Source organism: Physeter macrocephalus, chromosome 13 (genome assembly GCF_002837175.3).
Source record: "Physeter macrocephalus isolate SW-GA chromosome 13, ASM283717v5, whole genome shotgun sequence".
Classification (NCBI taxonomy): domain Eukaryota; kingdom Metazoa; phylum Chordata; class Mammalia; order Artiodactyla; family Physeteridae; genus Physeter; species Physeter macrocephalus.
The window spans coordinates 16,507,724-16,526,785 of NC_041226.1; the positions used below are offsets into that span (position 1 = coordinate 16,507,724).

The following is a 19,062-nucleotide window of genomic DNA, read 5'->3' on the forward strand; positions in this document are numbered from 1 at the left end:
CAAACTTCATCAAGGCAGCTGCACTGTTCACACTGACTCTATTTTAAGTAATAGTTTAAAAGTTGAATGTATAAGTTTATACTAATGAAATGTTCCTTTTATCTGTTTTATTCTTGGGAGTCTATAAACGATTGCGGTTTGAAACAAGAGCAGTAGCAGCCATAGGCTGAGGATGGTCAACCTCTTTGGGGCTGAATTGTCAGCTTCTGGACCTCGGTTGCCTCACCTGTAGATTGGAGGTGCCACGTCGGCCACGGGCCGGCAGGGGCTGTGTCTAAAGGTCTCTGGAGCATCCTTGCAGTGAAGTTTAGACCTTTCGTGTGCCCTCAGATGGCCAATGTAGGGAGAGAGCCTTGCTTTGGCTTTAGCCCTTGCTGGTCTGTCCCAGACATGTGGCAGAGGCAAGTCTCAAACCAAGTCCTCGGGAGGGGACGGGGCGAGAAGCCCGGTGACAGGCGGTACCTGATCTGTCGGTGTTGCTGTGTTTCCTTCCAGGTGGAAGAAGTCTTTCCTGTGCAGCCTGGTGTTTGGCATCCCTGTCATGGGTTTAATGATCTATATGTTGATACCCAGCCACGAGCCCCACGAGTCTATGCTCCTGGACCACAACATCATCCCAGGACTGTCCCTCCTGAACCTCATCTTCTTTATCTTGTGTACCTTCGTCCAGGTGCGTATCGGGGGGTGGGCACACCTGCCCAGCGTGCCTGTGTGTGGCCAGCAGGCGCTCTGTCCTCTTGGGCCAGCACAGCCCCTCAGAGTGCTCCGAGCGCAGCTTCGTTGCCGCTTCCCCACCACCCAGCCAGCTGCTGCTTTCTTCTGTCTTATGACCAGCTGGGGGGCGTCCTCTAACATGGGGCATGACAGAGAGCCCGGTTTCACGGGCAGTTCCACAGATGACCAGACTCCCCCTGGAAGAGCAGCCCCCTGCGGCAAGGCTTGGGGATCCACCGTGTCTTGCTTGCTTATTGTGCAGCTGAATTCGACGTTAGAAGCAGCAGGTGGACCACCCTGGAGCTCCTGCTGCTCTCTTCCACGTCTTGTCTTGAAAGACTGAAACGTGGTCCTGAGGAATCATAATTTAAAAGGGGCAGGCTTCGTGTTACTTCTGCTATGGGGCCACAGTAAGGAGCTAGCTGTATTTCTAGTGGGAAGTGTGCCTTCCATTTATTTTGGAATAGAAAATGAAACTCCTGACTTAATATTAGAATATTAGAATTAATTAATATTAATTAGGGTTATCTGGGGGCAAGGGTTTACAGGCTCAGTTTGGTTTTTCCAGATCTTCACCTGCATAGAAAAAAACCACATATTTACGTGCGTATGTATGTGTGTGTACATGTTCACGTGCTATAGACACAGGCTTTTTTTTTGGCCGAAACAGGATGACACTAGATACACTGATATCATTATAACGGGCTTTTTCACTTAACCACGTGCTGTGTACGTCTCTCACACCGGCGGTTCGGGGTCTAGCACGTTGTCCTCAGGGGCCGTATAGCACTGTCCACAGTATGAACGCACCATGATTTCTTTCACCATCTTGAGCATTCTACTACTGATGGGCATCTAGGTTGTCCGGTGCTCTGGGTCTTAAAGGTCTCCCTGGATCAGCCACTCCTGTGGCCAGAAGTCCTCTGAATCAGGAAGTACATTTCGTACACGTCACTTATGGAGGAGAAAGTAATGTCAGCGTCGAGGGGGAGCCCAGGGTATTTACAGTCCCGAGGGGCCTTTTCACAAAGGTCACTCTCCCTCACCCCCTTTCAGTTCCTCGGGGGCTGGTACTTCTACGTTCAGGCCTACAAATCTCTGAGACACAGGGCGGCCAGCATGGACGTGCTCATCGTGCTGGCCACGAGCATCGCCTACGTCTACTCCCTCGTCATCCTGATGGTGGCCGTCGCCGAGAAGGCGGAGAGGAGCCCGGTGACCTTCTTCGACACCCCCCCCATGCTCTTCGTGTTCATTGCCCTGGGGCGGTGGCTGGAACACGTGGCAAAGGTAACTGCAGCCTCCGGTTAAAGGAGGAACTGTTTCCTCAGTAACACAAACCTTAGTTTATCTGAGCACCATGTTTAGAATTACCAGTCGTACACAATCTAAGGCAAGGCTTAAAGAAACGCGAAACCTACGTACAATTAGGTGTTCTGACCACTAATCTCCAAACCGGCTGCTTCTGAAATCCCAGCTAATCTGGTTAATTATTAAAACCTTTGTTCAGATGCATCGTGCAGTGGAAAGAACCCTGGATTTCGGGTCAGAGCTCATACGACCTCTTGGTACATAACTGAGTGTGTAGCTTCCTAGTCTAGAAATCCACGTTTCCACCATAGGGTCATGCCATTTTTAGCACCCTGCATGGTTCCCAGATTTCCATGTATCCTAACATAAGAGAGTGGGACTCGGGTCCTAAAAGAAATTAAATCGAACCTAAAAGAAAACAGTCAGTGGGCAGACTGGCATTGTTTCTTCAATCTGAAATGTAATTCATAGGACTCAGTTGCACTGTACACTCAGCGCGGTGATGGCACGGCTGCGTGTTGATGGGCAGTGAGTGACACTCATCCCGGGAGAGCCCGCAGGCGTGCAGAGGGGCCGTGTTACGGAGGCAGCCTTGCCTTGCAGGGTTTTCTCTAACACCAGCCTTGTGATTGATGGTCTGGGTTTGCACAGGCCAGCTTAGTATCGCTCTCATTTTACATTCTGGTTATTTCTTAGAGCAAAACTTCAGAAGCCCTCGCCAAACTCATGTCTCTACAAGCCACGGAAGCCACCGTCGTGACCCTTGGGGAGGACAACTTAATCATCAGGTGGGTTGTCTTTGTCACACGTCCTTGATCGATTTAGATCAGCCTGTGTGCTACACATCACACACCCATCATGTATAGGACATGACACGAGACCTGGTGAGGGCCGGCAAAGACGGAACAGTGAGATGCCCCGTCTCAGTCCAGTTAAGTAAACAAGGCATTTATATACTAAAAGATAAGCAAGGCTTCAAGGGGGTGTATGTCTGCTAGATGACGAGTGAGAGGTACAGGCAGTATTTCTGGAACTTGGGAGAGGAAGGCTAGTGGTGGTCAAGCAGAGCTTCACAGAACACGGAGTATGAGCTGACTCTCGCCCACAGGATCTGGAGGATTTGGACAGGCTGAGAGGTAGGGGTTCAACTTGCCAAAGAATAAAAATGGGAGAACGATTTTTCTTCTTTATCAGGTTGGCAGACATTAAAAACAATAATGCTCACTGCCGTTATTGCTGGGACTTATATGGCATTTACTATTTGCCACATGCTATACTAACCTGTTTGCATTTAATCTATCCAAAAAAAAAGCTTTATGAGGAAGGGACTCTTACTACCCTTATTGTACAGATGCAGAGACTGAGGTTCAGAGAGGCTATGCAACTGGCCCAGGGTCACACAGGTATTAAGTAGTGGAATTAGGACAGAACCTACGCTGCTGGTTGCAGAGCCCGTGTTCTTTACACTTACATATACTGACTCTTAAAGCATATTTAATAACGTGGGCATTTTTACAAATTAGGCTTCTGTATCTCCCCGGTCAGCCTCATTTTCCTCTTCTAGGCAATGGTTATTTCTAGGCCTCCCTCGCATTCCTGAAATCTCTCTGGCCCCACCACTTTCCCCTTTAGCCTGTGATCTCACTTCTGACTTGAAAATAGAAACTGTGATGGGAAACCCATCAGTTTCCTGTCACTCAGCCTGCAAAGCTGCCTTTCCCCACCGCACCGGTGGAAGAAGAGGCATCCCCCCGCCGGGGTCTCTGCTTAGAGCCATGCTCTGTCGAATTCTTACCATCTCCAGGGTCCCTGTCTCTGCTGATTCTTACCATCCAGTATGACTTACTGCAAACTCTCCCACTACTGGAGCAACCATCGGTGCCCCTCCCACTGTGCACCTGCCGGTCCATCACACTCTTGCTGGTGTCCTAGCTGTGTCTCCGAGAGACAGGCCCCTGAGGCCAAGGCGGGTCCCTTCCTTCCCGAGGGCCACCGGGCGAACCTCTGTTGAGCCCGTGGGCCGGTGAGTGAGACGTGAGGATTGAAAGTTTGCGAGGCTCAGGCTGACCAAGCACAGCAGCACCGGCTTTTGCCTGCACACTGGTTTTTAAGTAATAATCAGAATTATGGTCGTGACGGCTGAGATCGGAGAGTTTGCCGCGTGCCACGTATGCTACCCAGCACTGCGCATAGATAATCGAATGTAACCCTGATGGCTTCCTCGTGAGGGGGCGCCCGTCCTCGGGAGAAGCCTACAGCTCAGGAGGGAAGTACCTTGTCCAGAGTCCGTGGCAGGTGAGCAGCAGAGAGGGGGCTGGGCCCCCGGAGACACAGTCTCCTGCTCAGCCTCCCGCTGACCTGTCTCCTGGCCGGGAGGAGCCCGTGGACAGTGCGGCTGGCTTGTGACTGCTTCGGTGGCTCTGCACGGTTGTGTACCTTGGCTGCTTTTTTTCTCGTAAATTAATGACATGAGAGTGTCTGAGCTGTGCAGACGTTCAGATTGGGAATTGAGCCATGAACAGCTGCGTTTACTTTCTGCCTTTCATTTCGAAGGGCCTGTGACGGCAGGATGCCAGCGCCCGGGCAGCTCCACTGATTTGAGTACAAGGAGATGTGCGTCTCTGCCAGAAGGCTCAGGCCGGCCGCGATGCCGAAGGAGGGCGGGGCCACACCTGGCATCTCCCGGTTCTTTTCCACACTGTGTGCCTGGCTTCTGCCATCACGTGTGGTGGTACCACTTTTTAAGCTAGGAGCCAGAAGACCAGTGTTCTTTCTGGCTTTGCCTGAGACAGGCCACGTGCTTGGAGCTGGGTTCCTTCCTGTGTTTTGCAGTTCGTGTCCGTCAGACAGACGGGGGTGGTCACTCCTACCCCACCTTCCTGACGAGGTGCTCGGGCCGTGGTCACACCTGCCCTGCCAGGGCCAGGGCCGCTCTCTCGCCTCCTGTAACGTGGCGTGTGCTGTGCCAGGGGCCCCAGGCAGCCTCCTGCAGGGCCTGGGCCTCTGCCGGCGTGGACAGGTCTGCGGCGCCTCCTGCAGGCCACCGGGGCTTCGCGCCTCAGCTGGCTCCTTTCAGAGGGACTCAGCCCGTCCCTTCCTCTGTCCCTCTGCCAGGGGCACGTGTCCTTCGTCTCCGCCCGGAGTCTTGGGTGACAGGAGCATCTGCGTAGATGATCAGTGGTAATTTCTTCCCTAGCTGCTACTTGCGTTTCCCTCTGTGCACTCTCTTCGCGCCCCCTCATTCCTTAAATGTGGGTGATAGTCGGGGTTTCAGCGTTGGCCCTGTTGTCTTTGTGTCCCCCGACCCTGTGTCTTCATTCTCAAACCCACGTCAGATCTCAGTGGGCGTCCTCTGCGACCCCTTCCCTTCCCTCGTCCACACAGCTGGTCTCCGTGCTCTTGATTCCGGCTCCACAAGCTCTGGTGGCCCCGGCCGCTGCCCCTCCCACCGCTGCCGTGCTTGTGCAGGCCACCGGGCTCTCTCCCCTAAAGCCCCGCAACAGCCCCTCCCTGGCCTCCTGCTCCAGCCTTGTCTCCTTCCTGATGTTTTCCACATGCAAACCATCCAGCTCTTGGAGGCACAGACCTGACACTCGGTAGCTACGAGTCCTCCAGAGGTTTAGGATAAAGTCTGCATCCCTCGACGCACACGTGAGACTTGGCATCTGCGCCTGTGCCTCCTGGGCTCAGCCTCTGGTCCTGACGTCCCTCCGTCTCCTCCCGGCCACCCGCCTGGCGGGTCCCAGGAGGAGGCGCCCCTGCACTCGCCCACCCCCCGCCCTCCAACCAACGCCTTTCTTCCTTCCCCTTCGCCTGACCCCTCGTCCCCTGGTCAGACTGCCTTGTCCTCGGGGGCCTGGAGCACTTGGTGCCTCCCGTTGTCCTGGGACTACATAGCAGGTGCTCAGATCCTCACTAGTTGAATGCATGCAGTGACCGTCAGATGTTAAAGAAACGCATCACACACGTGCGTGTGCTTGACACTGTGAGGCCTGCACAGCGGGTCCCCAATCGCCCACGTTGAAGTGTTCTGTTTCTTAGAATTAGGAAAACGGAATTATACATTTTATATAGCCCAGTGGCCCTTCTCTTGTAAGTTTTTTCTTCGTCTTTTTGCTTTGTGTTAGATGAGGCAGGAGAGTAGAGAAGAGGGGACAGGTGAGGTGAGCGGGCTGCCGGCAGAAACCCTCAGAGCGGAAGAAATGCTCGGACAAAACTGTATTCCCACAGCTTGGCGTTTGGGGGACGTGAGCTTCTGAAGCAGAAATGCGACTGGGAATTCACCAGAAGGAGCCACCTGCCCCCCTAGAGGGCTGTTCCCCATGAACTCAGCTGTTCAGAGTAAGAAAGATATGGTTAATGCAGATCGAAGGGGAAATTCGAAGTTAGATGAAGCAGAGGTGAGCCTCACTAACGATTTCTTAGAAAGACACCCAGTGGACATTTGAGGCAAGAATCACGATTTTTTTTTTTTTTTTTTTTTTTTTTTTTTTTTTTTTTTTTTTTTTAAACAAGTTACTTTGCTAAGGAGCATTCTTTCTTCTTTTTCTACTTTTGTAACTCTATTGGGATAAACTCACTGGTCATCCACTTGAAGCTAGATACTTTTTTTTTTTTTTTTTTTTTTCCGTACGCGGGCCTCTCACCGTCATGGCCTCTCCCGTTGCGGAGCACAGGCTCCGGACGCGCAGGCGCAGCGGCCACGGCTCACGGGCCCGGCCGCTCCGCGGCACGCGGGATCCTCCCGGACCGGGGCACGAACCCGCGTCCCCCGCCTCGGCAGGCGGACTCTCAACCACTGCGCCACCAGGGAAGCCCAAGAATCACGAGTTTTAAGCAAAGGTTTTAAAGCGTAGGAGCCAGGTTACGGGAGAGGAGGCTCTGCCCACAGCCCCGCCGTCACCTCCTTTCTACGGGAGCAGCTGCCCCTTCTCTGACACAGGCTCCTCTTGCCGCGGAGACCTCTGTGGACGGTAAACGCCAGGCTGTGCAGACGGGCCTCGGAGGGCAGATTTGGAGCCTGGGCGTCTCCATCTCTGGGAGACTTTAAAAAGAAGCAGAGGATATTCTCGGTTGTAGAGATTCTCCCCTTCTTTTTATTTACTGTCCCCCCAGCCACCAAACAGATTTACACATCTGTTCCCACCACTCAAGACTCAGGCTGCTGCCCGCTTCCCCTTTAAAGGTCTCTCCTTTTCCGTGCTCCCTTTCTTTTATTGTGGCCATTACTGAACTTAAATAAACCAGCTTGACTTTAGTTACTAGGTCATAGACCTGAGAGTTTTGTCCTGTGTGTAACCCCAGCCCAGCACAGTGCCTGGTACATAGAGGCCGGTCAACAGTGAACACGTCCGTCAGGTGATGGTCAAAGTCACCGGCACTGACTGTGCAGCGGGCCCTGCCCTCGGTGCCCACAGGCAGCATCTCGGGTCAACCTGGGAACAAATAGGGGTGACTGTCACCTACCTCACGTGGTTTGGGGAGGATTCATGTCAATATCGAGCACAGCACCTGCACTCAATACATGTCTGGTTTTCCTTCTCAAATAAGGTGGCTTTTTGTACCCTCTCTCTGTCATAGTTTAAATGTAGTCTTTGTAGAATGAAAGGAAGGCATAAAATAACCTCAGAGCCCTGCTTGTTCTACGCCCCTGCTTTTCTGACTTTCTCACCATTGGTTCATGAGCCAACGTTACATATACAGTTAAGTAAATTTGGTCCCTGTGACGCTTTCAGAGAGATGCTGCCAAAGCCGTCCTCGCTCCCTGGATGACTCTATTCCTGTCGTCCCCTCCTGTCCCCCCATCTGTCTCTCTCGCTCTCTGTGGGACCGTTCTCCCCAGCAGACAGTTCACACATACTCACAATTCACAATTTCCTGTCTTAATCCACACGCTCTTCTACTGCTGTTTTTCTCTTCTCTTTCACACAGCAGAACTTCTTTTGAACGTTGTCTTCAGCTGCTTTCTTGTTTCCTCACCTCCCAGCCTCTCCTCAGCCCGTTCCAGCCAACCTTGTCCCTCCACCAGTTTCTGAGATCCCTTTTGCCAAAGACATCATGTCATTTCCATGAACCAAATCAACCATTGCTCTTATTTAATCCTCATTGCAGCCTCTCACCAGCATCTACCCCCTTTTCTGTCCCTTTAAAATACGCCTTTTTTTTTTTTTTAAGAGATAACTTACCTTCACTGAAGTACACGAATCCCAAGTGTACGGCGTGATGAGTTTTACACGTATCTGTGTCTAGGTAATGACCTCCCCGTATGCGATGCAGTGGGATGGGTGCTCCCTCCTGAAGGCCCCACTCTCTCTTTTTCCGCCCCCATCCCTCGCTGGCCCTTCCGCCTGCCCATCCTCCCGACATACGCGTGTCCCAGGGCCCAGGTCTCTCTTCCAGGCACACTCCTGAGGAAGCTCGTACCATTTCAGGTTTTAGATCCCGTCTGTATTGTGACAGCTTCCCCATTTGACCTCTAGTCTCAGCCCGAATCCAGTTTTCAGCTCCCTGCTCTCCCGACTTGACATGTCTACGTGGAAGTCAAGTAGGCATCTCGGACCCGACATGTGAGAACAGAGATCTTCATCTCATCTCCTCTCCTTCTCTTCCCTCTCCCTCCCATGGCCACTTCTACATAGGCGTCTCCATCTCATTAAACAGCTTCTCATCCACCCAGCTGCTCAAACTGAAACGGAGAGCTCATGCTTGCTTCTCTTATGAGCTCAGCGCAAACACACATCTTGCTGACACATCATGCCCCGCAAAGTTCCCGGGCATCTCTTCCCTCCGTCTCCAGCCCAGGCCACTGCTGCCACAGCCTAACCCTGCTGTCAGCTTCTACTGTTGCCCCTACAGCCCATTCTCATGCAGCAGCCAGAGAGCTGACTTGAAAATGCGAACCGGCTTATTATGTCACTTTCCCACTGAAAACCTTAACACCCGAAGCCCGCGGTTTGCCGTGCAAGACCCGACATGGTCCGGTTCTGCCTGCTTCACTCGTGTCCCTCCAGCCCTGCTCGCTGGCTTCCTGTTTATCAGAGGCCCCCTCCGTCCCGCCTCAGGGCCTTTGCGTTAGCTCTCTTCTCTCCCTTGAGTTTTCTTTCGGGGCCCTCTTGTCGTCCGGCTCAAATGTCATCTTCGCGTGAGGCCTTCCCACTTCTCTCCTCCTCCTCCACCACCGAAGGAAGCCCTCCAGTCACATCATTGTCAGCACGGCACTTATTTGAGACCCGGGACTCTCTTGCTTGTTGTCTGTTTGCTCCACAGAATTATCCTCACGAGCGTTGGGACTTGGCTGTCCTGCTCACAGCTGGCTTCCCAGGAACTAGGACAGTGCCTGGTACTTAGCAGCTGCACAGTTTTGACTCAGTCTGTAAACGGCGGATGAAGTGGTTACTGCCGCTCAGTGTAAAGCAGGCGGTTTGTCTAGAAGCCGACCTGGGCGACAGGCCAGGGGGGTGAGCTCCCGTGCGTGGCCCCCGAGTGTAACCTGAGTGGCGTCTGTTGCAGAGAGGAGCAGGTGCCCATGGAGCTGGTGCAGCGTGGCGACGTCATCAGGGTCGTCCCCGGGGGCAAGTTCCCAGTGGACGGGAAAGTCCTGGAAGGCAGCACCATGGCCGACGAGTCCCTCATCACAGGTGAGGACTCCGTCCCCCTGGGTGGGCGTCGGCACCCTGGCCAGGCCCCGGGGATGCCGACGGGGCTCAGCGTGTGGCGTTGGTTTCCTCTCCACCTCTAGGAGAGGCCATGCCCGTCACGAAGAAGCCCGGCGGCACGGTGATCGCCGGGTCCATGAACGCCCACGGCTCCGTGCTCATCACTGCCACCCACGTGGGCAACGACACCACCTTGGCTCAGATTGTGAAGCTGGTAGAAGAGGCTCAGATGTCCAAGGTAATGAAGGGATTTTATTTTTTATTTTATTTATTTATTTAAAAAATTAATTAATTTATTTTTTATTTTTGGCTGTGTGGGGTCTCCGTTGCTGCGCGCGGGCCTTCTCTAGTTGCGGCGAGCGGGGGCTACTCTTTGTTGCGGTGCGTGGGCTTCTCACTGCGGTGGCTCCTCTTGTTGCGGAGCACGGGCTCTAGGCGCGCGGGCTTCAGTGGTTGTGGCTCGCGGGCTCCAGAGCGCAGGCTCAGTAGTTGTGGCGCACGGGCTTAGTTGCTCCGCGGCGTGTGGGATCCTCCCGGACCAGGGCTCGGACTCGTGTCCCCTGCATTGGCAGGTGGATTCTTAACCACTGCGCCACCAGGGAAGTCCCATTAAGGAATTTTGAAAGCAATATAACTTCAGCTTCCTCTCTTTAGAAATTATTCCAAGAGTCCCGTAGAATCAGGCAGATTGTACTGAGAGGGGAGATTGACTAATAAATGTAGTTAATGAGGGAGCTAGGAATCCCGGTCCTTGTCCATGCTTGTGGCAGTTTATTTCTTTGGAGATTGTAATTTCCTGCGGTTTTCGTGTTTTATTTCCATAGGCACCCATTCAGCAACTGGCTGACCGGTTTAGTGGATATTTTGTCCCATTTATCATCCTCATTTCAACGTTGACGTTGGTGGTATGGATTGTAATCGGCTTTATCGATTTTGGGGTTGTTCAGAAATACTTCCCTGTAAGTTGAATGCTGTGGGCAGTGCGCTTGTTGGGTTTTAAATAATCGATTGCCATTAATCCTGTTTTTTCATGTCTGAGATTCATTGGGCTTTATTTACCCATTACATCTTATTTGCTTGCGTCACTTATTGGCAGCAAAACCTCAGCCAGGGTAGGACAATCCTGGCTATGCACCTACGCAACTCCTGCAGGTTTTTACTAAAGATGCCTTTTGCTTTCTTGTTAGATCATTTCAAACACCACTCTCTCTCAGGTGTAATGCTTAAAGCATTTACATTTTGCACTGTTGGCCATTTTTGAGGTTATGAGGCACACATCACAGAAGATAGGTCACGTCAGTCACAATAGCATGATAATATTATTTAACCAGTTTTAAGAAAAATAGATTTTTTGCTGGCTACCTCCATATAGACCATCTAACCTTGCAGCTTCCCAAGTAATACTAGTAGCTTTTTAATAATTATTTATTAAACATCATATATGAAGCAATGGAATATATATTTTTGAGTTTAAAAAGTGGACGAAGAATACTATCTTAGGAAATACAGTTTTTATCAAAATTCAAAAAAAAATATGAAACTTTTCTGCTTCAGCAATAAGAGCTTACATACATCAGTGATTCGCAACTGGGAGTGGTTTTGATTTGGTGATGTCTGGAGATGCTTTTGGTTGTCGTGGCTGAGGAGGGGTGCTGCTTGGCCTCTAGTATGTATGATAGGAGCCAGAGATGCTGCTAGACATCCTGCAACACACAGGACAGGTCCCCACAACAAAGAATTATCTGGCCCCAAACGTCAATAGTGCTGAGTTGGAGAAACCTGGATAGACATAAAAAGCGAATGGCCCACTTGGAGTAGTATTTGATAACTGCCCAGTGAGTAGAATAATGTTTTACCTTATTTTAAAAAAATATCTCATACTTAGCCCAGTCTAATATGTATTTTACCTTAGAGCCATAAAATAAGAAACTGGAAATACAGAATGGATAATTTTTTCCTTTTTAAAAAATTTTTTATCTGTAGTTAAAGGCATATCATATATTCTTGGTGTACTTGTCATTCACTTAGATATGATTTTCCTCCCTCAAATTTCCTATCTTAAAATGTCCAAGTGAAACACTTTCTGACATCTAGGGAGATTTCAGTGTTTTAAGAGTAGCCTATGACTGTATTCCTAGAATTTGCCAGTGGCTATTATGGCACCTGACCGCCAAAAATTTTGCCTTTTGTGGGAGAGCAGCTCATTGGCATGTGGCTGTGGGAAACTCAGCCCTAAACAAGTTGGAATGTGTGGCTTCCTGCTGTTCCCTACCTTTGCATCTTACTTTCGCTTCTTTTGTTTTTATCTGCAATATCAGGGAGGATGCTGACAAATGAGGTACTGCATGTTCCTTTAAGACATTGTTGTCACTCTACTCTGTACAGATCGCCTGTAGGGCCAGGGTTCGTGTCAACCTCTAGAAGTCTACCCCACTCCTCTCAGAATGCCAGGTGTGATTTTGACAAGAATTTCTGGAGGTTAAAAAACAAAACAAAACAGAACACTTCATCCTTACCTCTAAAAAAATCACATTATGTGTTAAACAGCATGTCCTTCTACCGAAATCAAACTGTTTCTGTGAAAATTGAATGACCCTTAACAATGTAGCTTATTTTAGAATCTGCCTTTCAAAGTCAAAGAATAGAGGGTAGATGGATCTAAAGAGATTGTGGTCTCTATCCTCGATTTAGAAAACATGCATTTTACTGTAATTAAGTGAATACAGCATCTCTCAATTGTTCTCCAGAGATACTAGCCATTTTGAAAGATAAACCAAGATAACTCAAGATGTTAGAATTCAAATAATCATACCAATATGTGTCACCAGGTAACTGGGAAGGAGACCTGTATTTTTTTGGTTTTGGATTTTTATAAAGGAAACAGTGGTGAAAGATAGAAGAAAATAAAGATGGCTCCAAATCCCACCCCTATATGCACTTTTCTGCACTTCGGTGAACATCTTTCCAGTATGGTTGAAAGGCTATCTAGAGATATAGGCAGATAGTTTTGCACTAATTAAATCACAACACATGCCATTTTATGCTTGTTTTTTTAAATTCAGCAATGCTACTGATATCTTTCCATGTCAATATGTATACATCATCGTTTTAACGTCTGCATAATATTCCATTATGCACGCCATACCTGCAGTTTAATTAACCAATCCCCCATTGGTCGTTTCCAGTTTTTTCCCTTTATGAAAAAGCACTGTGAGAAATATCCTTGTATCTTTTCCCACATGATTATTACCTTAGAGTTGATTCCTTGGAGAGCTATGGTTTTTTAAAGCTTTCATAATAATAAAAATAATAATGATAATGTAATAGCTATAATATAATTTCTCAGAATCCTCTCTCCTACGTCAGGTGTTGTACTACGTATATTTATGTTTGTATGTATTTGTATGTATGTTACCTCATTTAATCCTTACAAAAACCTGTGAGCTGGGTATTATTACCTCCATGTTGTATGTGAGGAAGCTAAGACACAGAGTGTCAGAGCCAGGATGTAGACCTACGTGGTCCAATTCTAGAGCCTGTGCTCTTCCCCTATCAGGGATTTTTATGTGCCTCTCTCCTCTCGTAATGCCTTTCCCTGAGGAAAGCCTGTAGGATCAGGTTGGAACAGTAGGATATGGAGCAGTAAAGTGAACCACGAGATACCAGCAAAGCAGAGCGGGATACACCGTGTGTCCCGGAGCCCAGCTCATCACGCCAGTTCAGATCCCCCACCTGTGCTGGAATGTTCTTTTTTTTTTTTTTTTTTTTTTTAATTAATTTTTATTGGAGTAGAGTTGATTTACATGGTTGTGTCATTTTCTGCTGTACAGCAAAGTGAATCAGTTGCATATATCCACTCTTTTTTAGATACTACTCCCATATAGGCCACTGCAGAGTGGAATGTTCTCATATGATCAGAATTCCGTGTGATGCCCCATCTAACTCTCACCCTGCCTCTGTCTTTTCCTCTCGTCAGACGTCCAGCAAGCATATCTCCCAGGCAGAGGTGGTCCTCCGGTTTGCATTCCAGACGTCCATCACGGTGCTGTGCATTGCCTGCCCCTGCTCTCTGGGCCTGGCCACGCCCACGGCCGTCATGGTGGGCACGGGGGTGGCAGCCCAGAATGGCATCCTCATCAAGGGAGGCAAGCCTCTGGAGATGGCCCACAAGGTTGGCCCCCGCTTCCTTCGAGGTCTTGGCTGGGGTGATTTTGTAGCTGTATGCTGCGTGATTTTTTTTTTTTTTTTTTTTTTTTGACTTAGAGAGTCCTAGTGAAAATAGTACCTGTTTAAATTTCATATTCAAAGAAAAACCTGAAAGAGGACTGAGGGTAGCACTGCTAATTAAGTAAAACAGGAAGCCAGGACTAACTGGGAATGACAACAGGACCGGCAGCAGCTCACGGTCAAAGACCTAAATGCTGTATAAATATTAACTTAATCTCATCGACAACCCTGAGGTGGGTGCTGGTTGTTTCCATTTTACGGGTGAGGGGAGTGCGGCAGGAGGGGGCTGGGCGGCTTGCCAAAGGCCTGCAGCTAAGATGTGCAGCGCCGGGCTCACAGCCAGGGGGTCGGGCTCCGGGGAAAGTAGCTGCGCCGTCTCCGCGTGATCGGGGAGGGTCCTGGGACCTCGGGTGGAGTAGCAGGCAGCAGTGTCTATGGAGAATCTCCCTTCAGCCCAGCAGCCCCCAACCTTGCATCCTGCCTTTATTTCTTCGGTATCTGTTGAGCGTTTACTCTGTGTGGGTCCTGTGCCGGGCCCTGGCTCTCAAGGACCTTACAGTCCAGCAGGAAAGACAGACATGGAGCAGCGAAGCCGCGGGCGCCACGGAGAGTGTGAGGTGCCGTGAGGGCAGTTCCTCAGGGGCCTAACCGTAGACCCGCGTGTGCTGGACGCGGTGGACACTGGCGCAGGTGCTCGGGGATGGTCTGAGACCCGTCAGCTGACAAAAGAGGTTGGGAAGGGTGTCCCGGCCGTGGGACCAGCGCGTGGAAAGGACCTGGGGGGGGCCGTGCTGCCTGATCCCAGACTCCGTAGGACTAGAGACCGTGAACATGTCCCCGCCATTGTGTCCCCGGCATCTTGCCCCGTGCCTGGCACGTTGGAGTCACTCCACAGTTATTTTCTCCATAACTAAAGGAGGACCAGAAAGAGAGAGAAACTGACAGGAGATGAGGGTACTGAGGGAGGAAGGAGGGGAGAGAGGGGCCCTGAAGGGCTTTTTTGGAGGGTTATTCGGTCCAGGTCCAGCGCTTAACCAAGGACAGCAGGGACACCCGGGGGCAGGGGCGGGGGTGAAGCGCCTGCAGGGCTGGACGGCACGCGGCGGCGGAGCGGGGCCTGGACCAGAAGCTGGCCAGGATTGTCAGAGGAAGGCCAGTGCATGGTGGTGAAGAGGCCCCACTCGGTCCGAAACAAGAAGCGGAGCTGTTGTTTGCTAAATGAGGGAGAACCGAGCCTGCGGCACGCAGTCTAAACACAACGAGGGCTGACCTTGTACCGGGTCCGGGGAAGCGTGGAGCGAGGGAACTGGTGGGCTCTGGCCACGCAAGCTCAGGCGCCGAGTGTGGCTGCCCCCGACTGGCTGCGCCCAGACCCGTGGGGACCAGTGCCAAGCTGCCACTGACCAAGGGGGACAGGTCCCCAGACTAGCTCTGTGGTTACTTGTTATTGTGGCCAAGGAACACTCCCTTCCTTTTGTGAACTTGGAATTCGAGAACACTCTTCTCCGTAGGCTTTTGCACTGATGCAGGCCGGAGCAAACGGTGGTTGACCCGGCAGATGGCGGTGGACCGGGAGATGGGCAGACCCCCCCCAGGGTCACGCTCCTGACCCGACACGAGGAGGAGGCCGCACGGTGTTACTGCACGGTGATGCCTCCTTGTTACATCAGAGTGAGAGCTTCTGCCTCAACCTGGTCAAGGTTAAGCCGGAGTGTGGATTTTTTTTTTAACTGGGCAGAGAGGGAAACAATGCTTTGGCAATGGGAGTGGTCGAACCTTGGGATGGACGCAGAGGATTCTGTAGCGTGTCATGAAGGAGTGTATTGTGACCTGCTTGGGGTGGGTTGAGGGAAGTTCTGCCTCGAGATTGTGAGGACTCTGAGAGTCCCTTCCATCTGTGTTTTGGTCCCTGAGATGTGGTTTTTTGGGCAGATAAAGACTGTGATGTTTGACAAAACTGGCACCATCACCTACGGGGTCCCCAAAGTCATGCGGGCCCTCCTGCTCGTGGACGCGGCCACGCTGCCGCTCCGGAAGGTGCTTGCTGTGGTGGGGACCGCGGAGGCCAGCAGTGAGCACCCCCTGGGCGTGGCAGTCACCAGATACTGTAAACAGGTAGGTGGACTGGGCGTTGCTGGGCCCTCGCTGCCCCGCTCTCCCCAGCTGGGCCGGAAGACTCCGGGCTCCTTCCTCCTCACAGGCCTTTCCTCCTCGCTGCCCCTGGCCCCCACGTCAGCTGCCTCCACAGAGGCCTTGGCTCCTGTGGTCTGGAAACTGCTGAGCAGGCCCCCTGGAGCAGGTGGGGATGCAGCGCGCAGCGCACAGCGGCAGGTCCATTGTCACGTTTCCACACGTTTCCAGATCGTCACAAAGCAGTTCAGTGTTAATGAGCTAATGGCCATTCATTAGGCATTTCCTGAGCATCCCGAGCTCAGGGGAGTGAGAATTCATAAGATGCGAGCTCTGCCTGCTGGGAGTTGATGGTCGGGTGGGGAAGACAGGTGTATTCAGTCCCTCACGAGCGCTTCGTGCAAAGGGATACAAAAACGAAGGGGGTCTTGGGGCCAGGTCGGGAGAAATCCATGCCACTGGGGACTCCTGAGACGGAGAGGAAGCAGCAGAAGTGACCAGAGGACTGTGGGTTGTTGGCACAGTTAGTGGGGAGCCTTCATCCTCTGACCTCTGCAGATGAGAGGGCCTAGTTGGCTTTCTCTGTTTTCAGTCTGCGCGTGGAGGCAGCAGGATGTGCCACAATACTGCCCTGAAAACACGTAAACTGTCTGAACAGTACAGTTATCAGTAAATGTAGAAGGTGACATGGATGCCTTGGGGAAAAGTTGACACCTCTTCCCGGACAGGGAATCTTCCAGAAATCTCATTTCGCGTCGTGTCCTTTGTGTAGGGTGCGGCTGTTTCCCCTCTCATCCTTCTGATGTTTCAGAAAGAATTCTGCTCACCCCCAGGCATCCTTCCTTTGGGTTCTGTTACCCAAATAAACCCAGCCCTTCCCTTTCCCCTGCCCCGTCGGCCCTCCCCGCCAGGGTCTGGCCATGGGCAGTTATCTCTTGATGGCCTTAAAATAGTTTGTTACCACTTACCTATTCCATCGTTTTTATGAAATTATTTGCAACATAAAAAGAAAATCTTTCCTCCCTTTGGCACCTTCATCCCCTACACACACACACACACACACACACACACACACACACACACAGACTCCCTCTCGACTCACCTCTGTTTTCTGCTTCCTCTCCCCCACTTCCCTTCCCAGGAACTTGGCACAGAGACCTTGGGATACTGCACGGACTTCCAGGCGGTGCCCGGCTGTGGGATCGGCTGTAAAGTCAGCAACGTGGAGGGCATCCTGGCTCAGGGCGAGCGCCCGCGTGGCCAACCGACCGCCCACCTGAACGGGGTCGACAGCGTCCCCGTGGAAACAGGTATCCCTGGCCTCGGTTTCCGCTGCCCGGCCCGCCGGGGGCTGGGCCCAGCCATGGAGAGCGCCACGCCAGGCGCGCCCCGGGGTTCCCGACTGCGGAGAAGGTGGCTCAGGGCTGGTGCGCCGCACGCCTGTCTCCCAGGGAAGCCTGCAGCTTCTCTCGTGTTCTTCGATGTGGCTGAATCTTGACGCTAATGGCAGACAAAAGCAGTGTGTGACTTAAATTCACGGAGTATTGCTTACCTGCTCCCTAGTCTCGAGTCTCCTCTTTCTTATCCCGGGTTAGTCTTGGGATAAGACTCGTAAGCTACAGGGTAGGCAGATGGGAGTCTTCTTTTGTTCTTCCTAAACAGGAAACCTCCATGTGGTCAACTCTGATGGGATGTGACGTATTTACAGAGCTGGCAGCCGTCAGGGAAAGTGAATGGAAATGGTCTGCCCAAGCCAAGAAGGGACACTGGAGGGACAGCTGCTTTTTGAATAACGGCCTTTCTTATTCAAAGGGTGCTATCCATCAGCATAAGAGAGTGGAAAAAACCCCAAACCAAAAAACCCATGTCTAGTGTTTGCTCTTAAGTATGTTAGTAGTTAAATCTTGATTTAGGGCTTCCCTGGTGGTGCAGTGGTTGAGAATCTGCCTGCTAATGCAGGGGACACGGGTTCGAGCCCTGGTCTGGGAGGATCCCACATGCCGCGGAGCAACTAGGCCTGTGAGCCACAACAACTGAGCCTGCGTGTCTGGAGCTTGTGCTCTGCAACAAGAGAGGCCGCGATAGTGACAGGCCCGCGTACCGCGATGAAGAGTGGCCCCCGCTTGCCACAACTAGAGAAAGCCCTGGCACAGAAACGAAGACCCAACACAGCAAAAATAAATAAATTAATTAATAAAATCCTACCCCCAACATCTTCTAAGATAAAATTTTTAAAAATCTTGATTTAGATTTTGTTAGAAGCTATTACCACCTTATAGCAAGTTAAAGCCCTGGGATGACCTTTCCTTTGCCTTCCAGGGACTGGTCTATCAGTGACACCTAAGGTAGAGGTGACAGGTGCAACACTCAGCTGGCCTTTTAGGAGGTACAGCTTCAAAACCTTTCGTACACAGAGGCTGGCTGTTGGCTGGTTCACCTTGCATCATCTGTACCAAGCAGTGATGGGTCTAGTCAACACTTGCTTTCGGCGCTGACCAAATAACTAACCGCTTCTAATCCTAATTCTAATCCAATCTAACTGCAGCCGCAGACACCGCTAAAGGCCAGTAGGTACACTACGCGGTATTTAATATGTCTGTAACATCTTTACATGTTTTAATTCATACCGCAGTTCTGCATGTTAGTTTTTCCTTTTCCCCTGGTTCTTTAAGGATGGTTTTCCAAGAGGTGTTTACTAGGTTGTGGTTTTTCCAGAACCGTCAAGTGGACGTTTTGCTGTTGAGACCATCCCATGGTTTTTAGTGCTTTCTCACAGTGAACTTGGGCTCTTTGGGAATAACCCCACACTCCTTTGAGCAGATGCGGTCCCGCAGACCTTCTCCGTGCTGATCGGCAACCGAGAGTGGATGAGGCGCAACGGCTTGACCGTCACCAGCGACGTCAGCGATGCGATGACCGATCACGAGACGAAAGGCCAGACGGCCATCCTGGTGGCCATCGACGGTACCGCTCTGCCCCCCTGTCCTCTGCTCTCAAGTGAGGGGCTGGAGACGTCAGGCAGAAA

General features: G+C 51.3%; 1 protein-coding gene across 1 annotated transcript in view; it reads left to right on the top strand.

Annotated features, from left to right (window-relative positions):
* ATP7B (ATPase copper transporting beta) overlaps positions 1–19,062 on the top strand; it is a 50,471-nt gene that overhangs the window by 25,893 nt on the left and 5,516 nt on the right. Inside the window, exons 7-16 of the mRNA XM_028497816.2 lie at positions 496–670; positions 1,771–2,004; positions 2,722–2,813; positions 9,535–9,662; positions 9,764–9,918; positions 10,505–10,639; positions 13,657–13,851; positions 15,840–16,022; positions 17,179–17,347; positions 18,858–19,001. Of these exons, the coding sequence (XP_028353617.2) occupies positions 496–670; positions 1,771–2,004; positions 2,722–2,813; positions 9,535–9,662; positions 9,764–9,918; positions 10,505–10,639; positions 13,657–13,851; positions 15,840–16,022; positions 17,179–17,347; positions 18,858–19,001 (1,610 nt within the window). The remainder of the gene's footprint in view (positions 1–495; positions 671–1,770; positions 2,005–2,721; positions 2,814–9,534; positions 9,663–9,763; positions 9,919–10,504; positions 10,640–13,656; positions 13,852–15,839; positions 16,023–17,178; positions 17,348–18,857; positions 19,002–19,062) is intronic.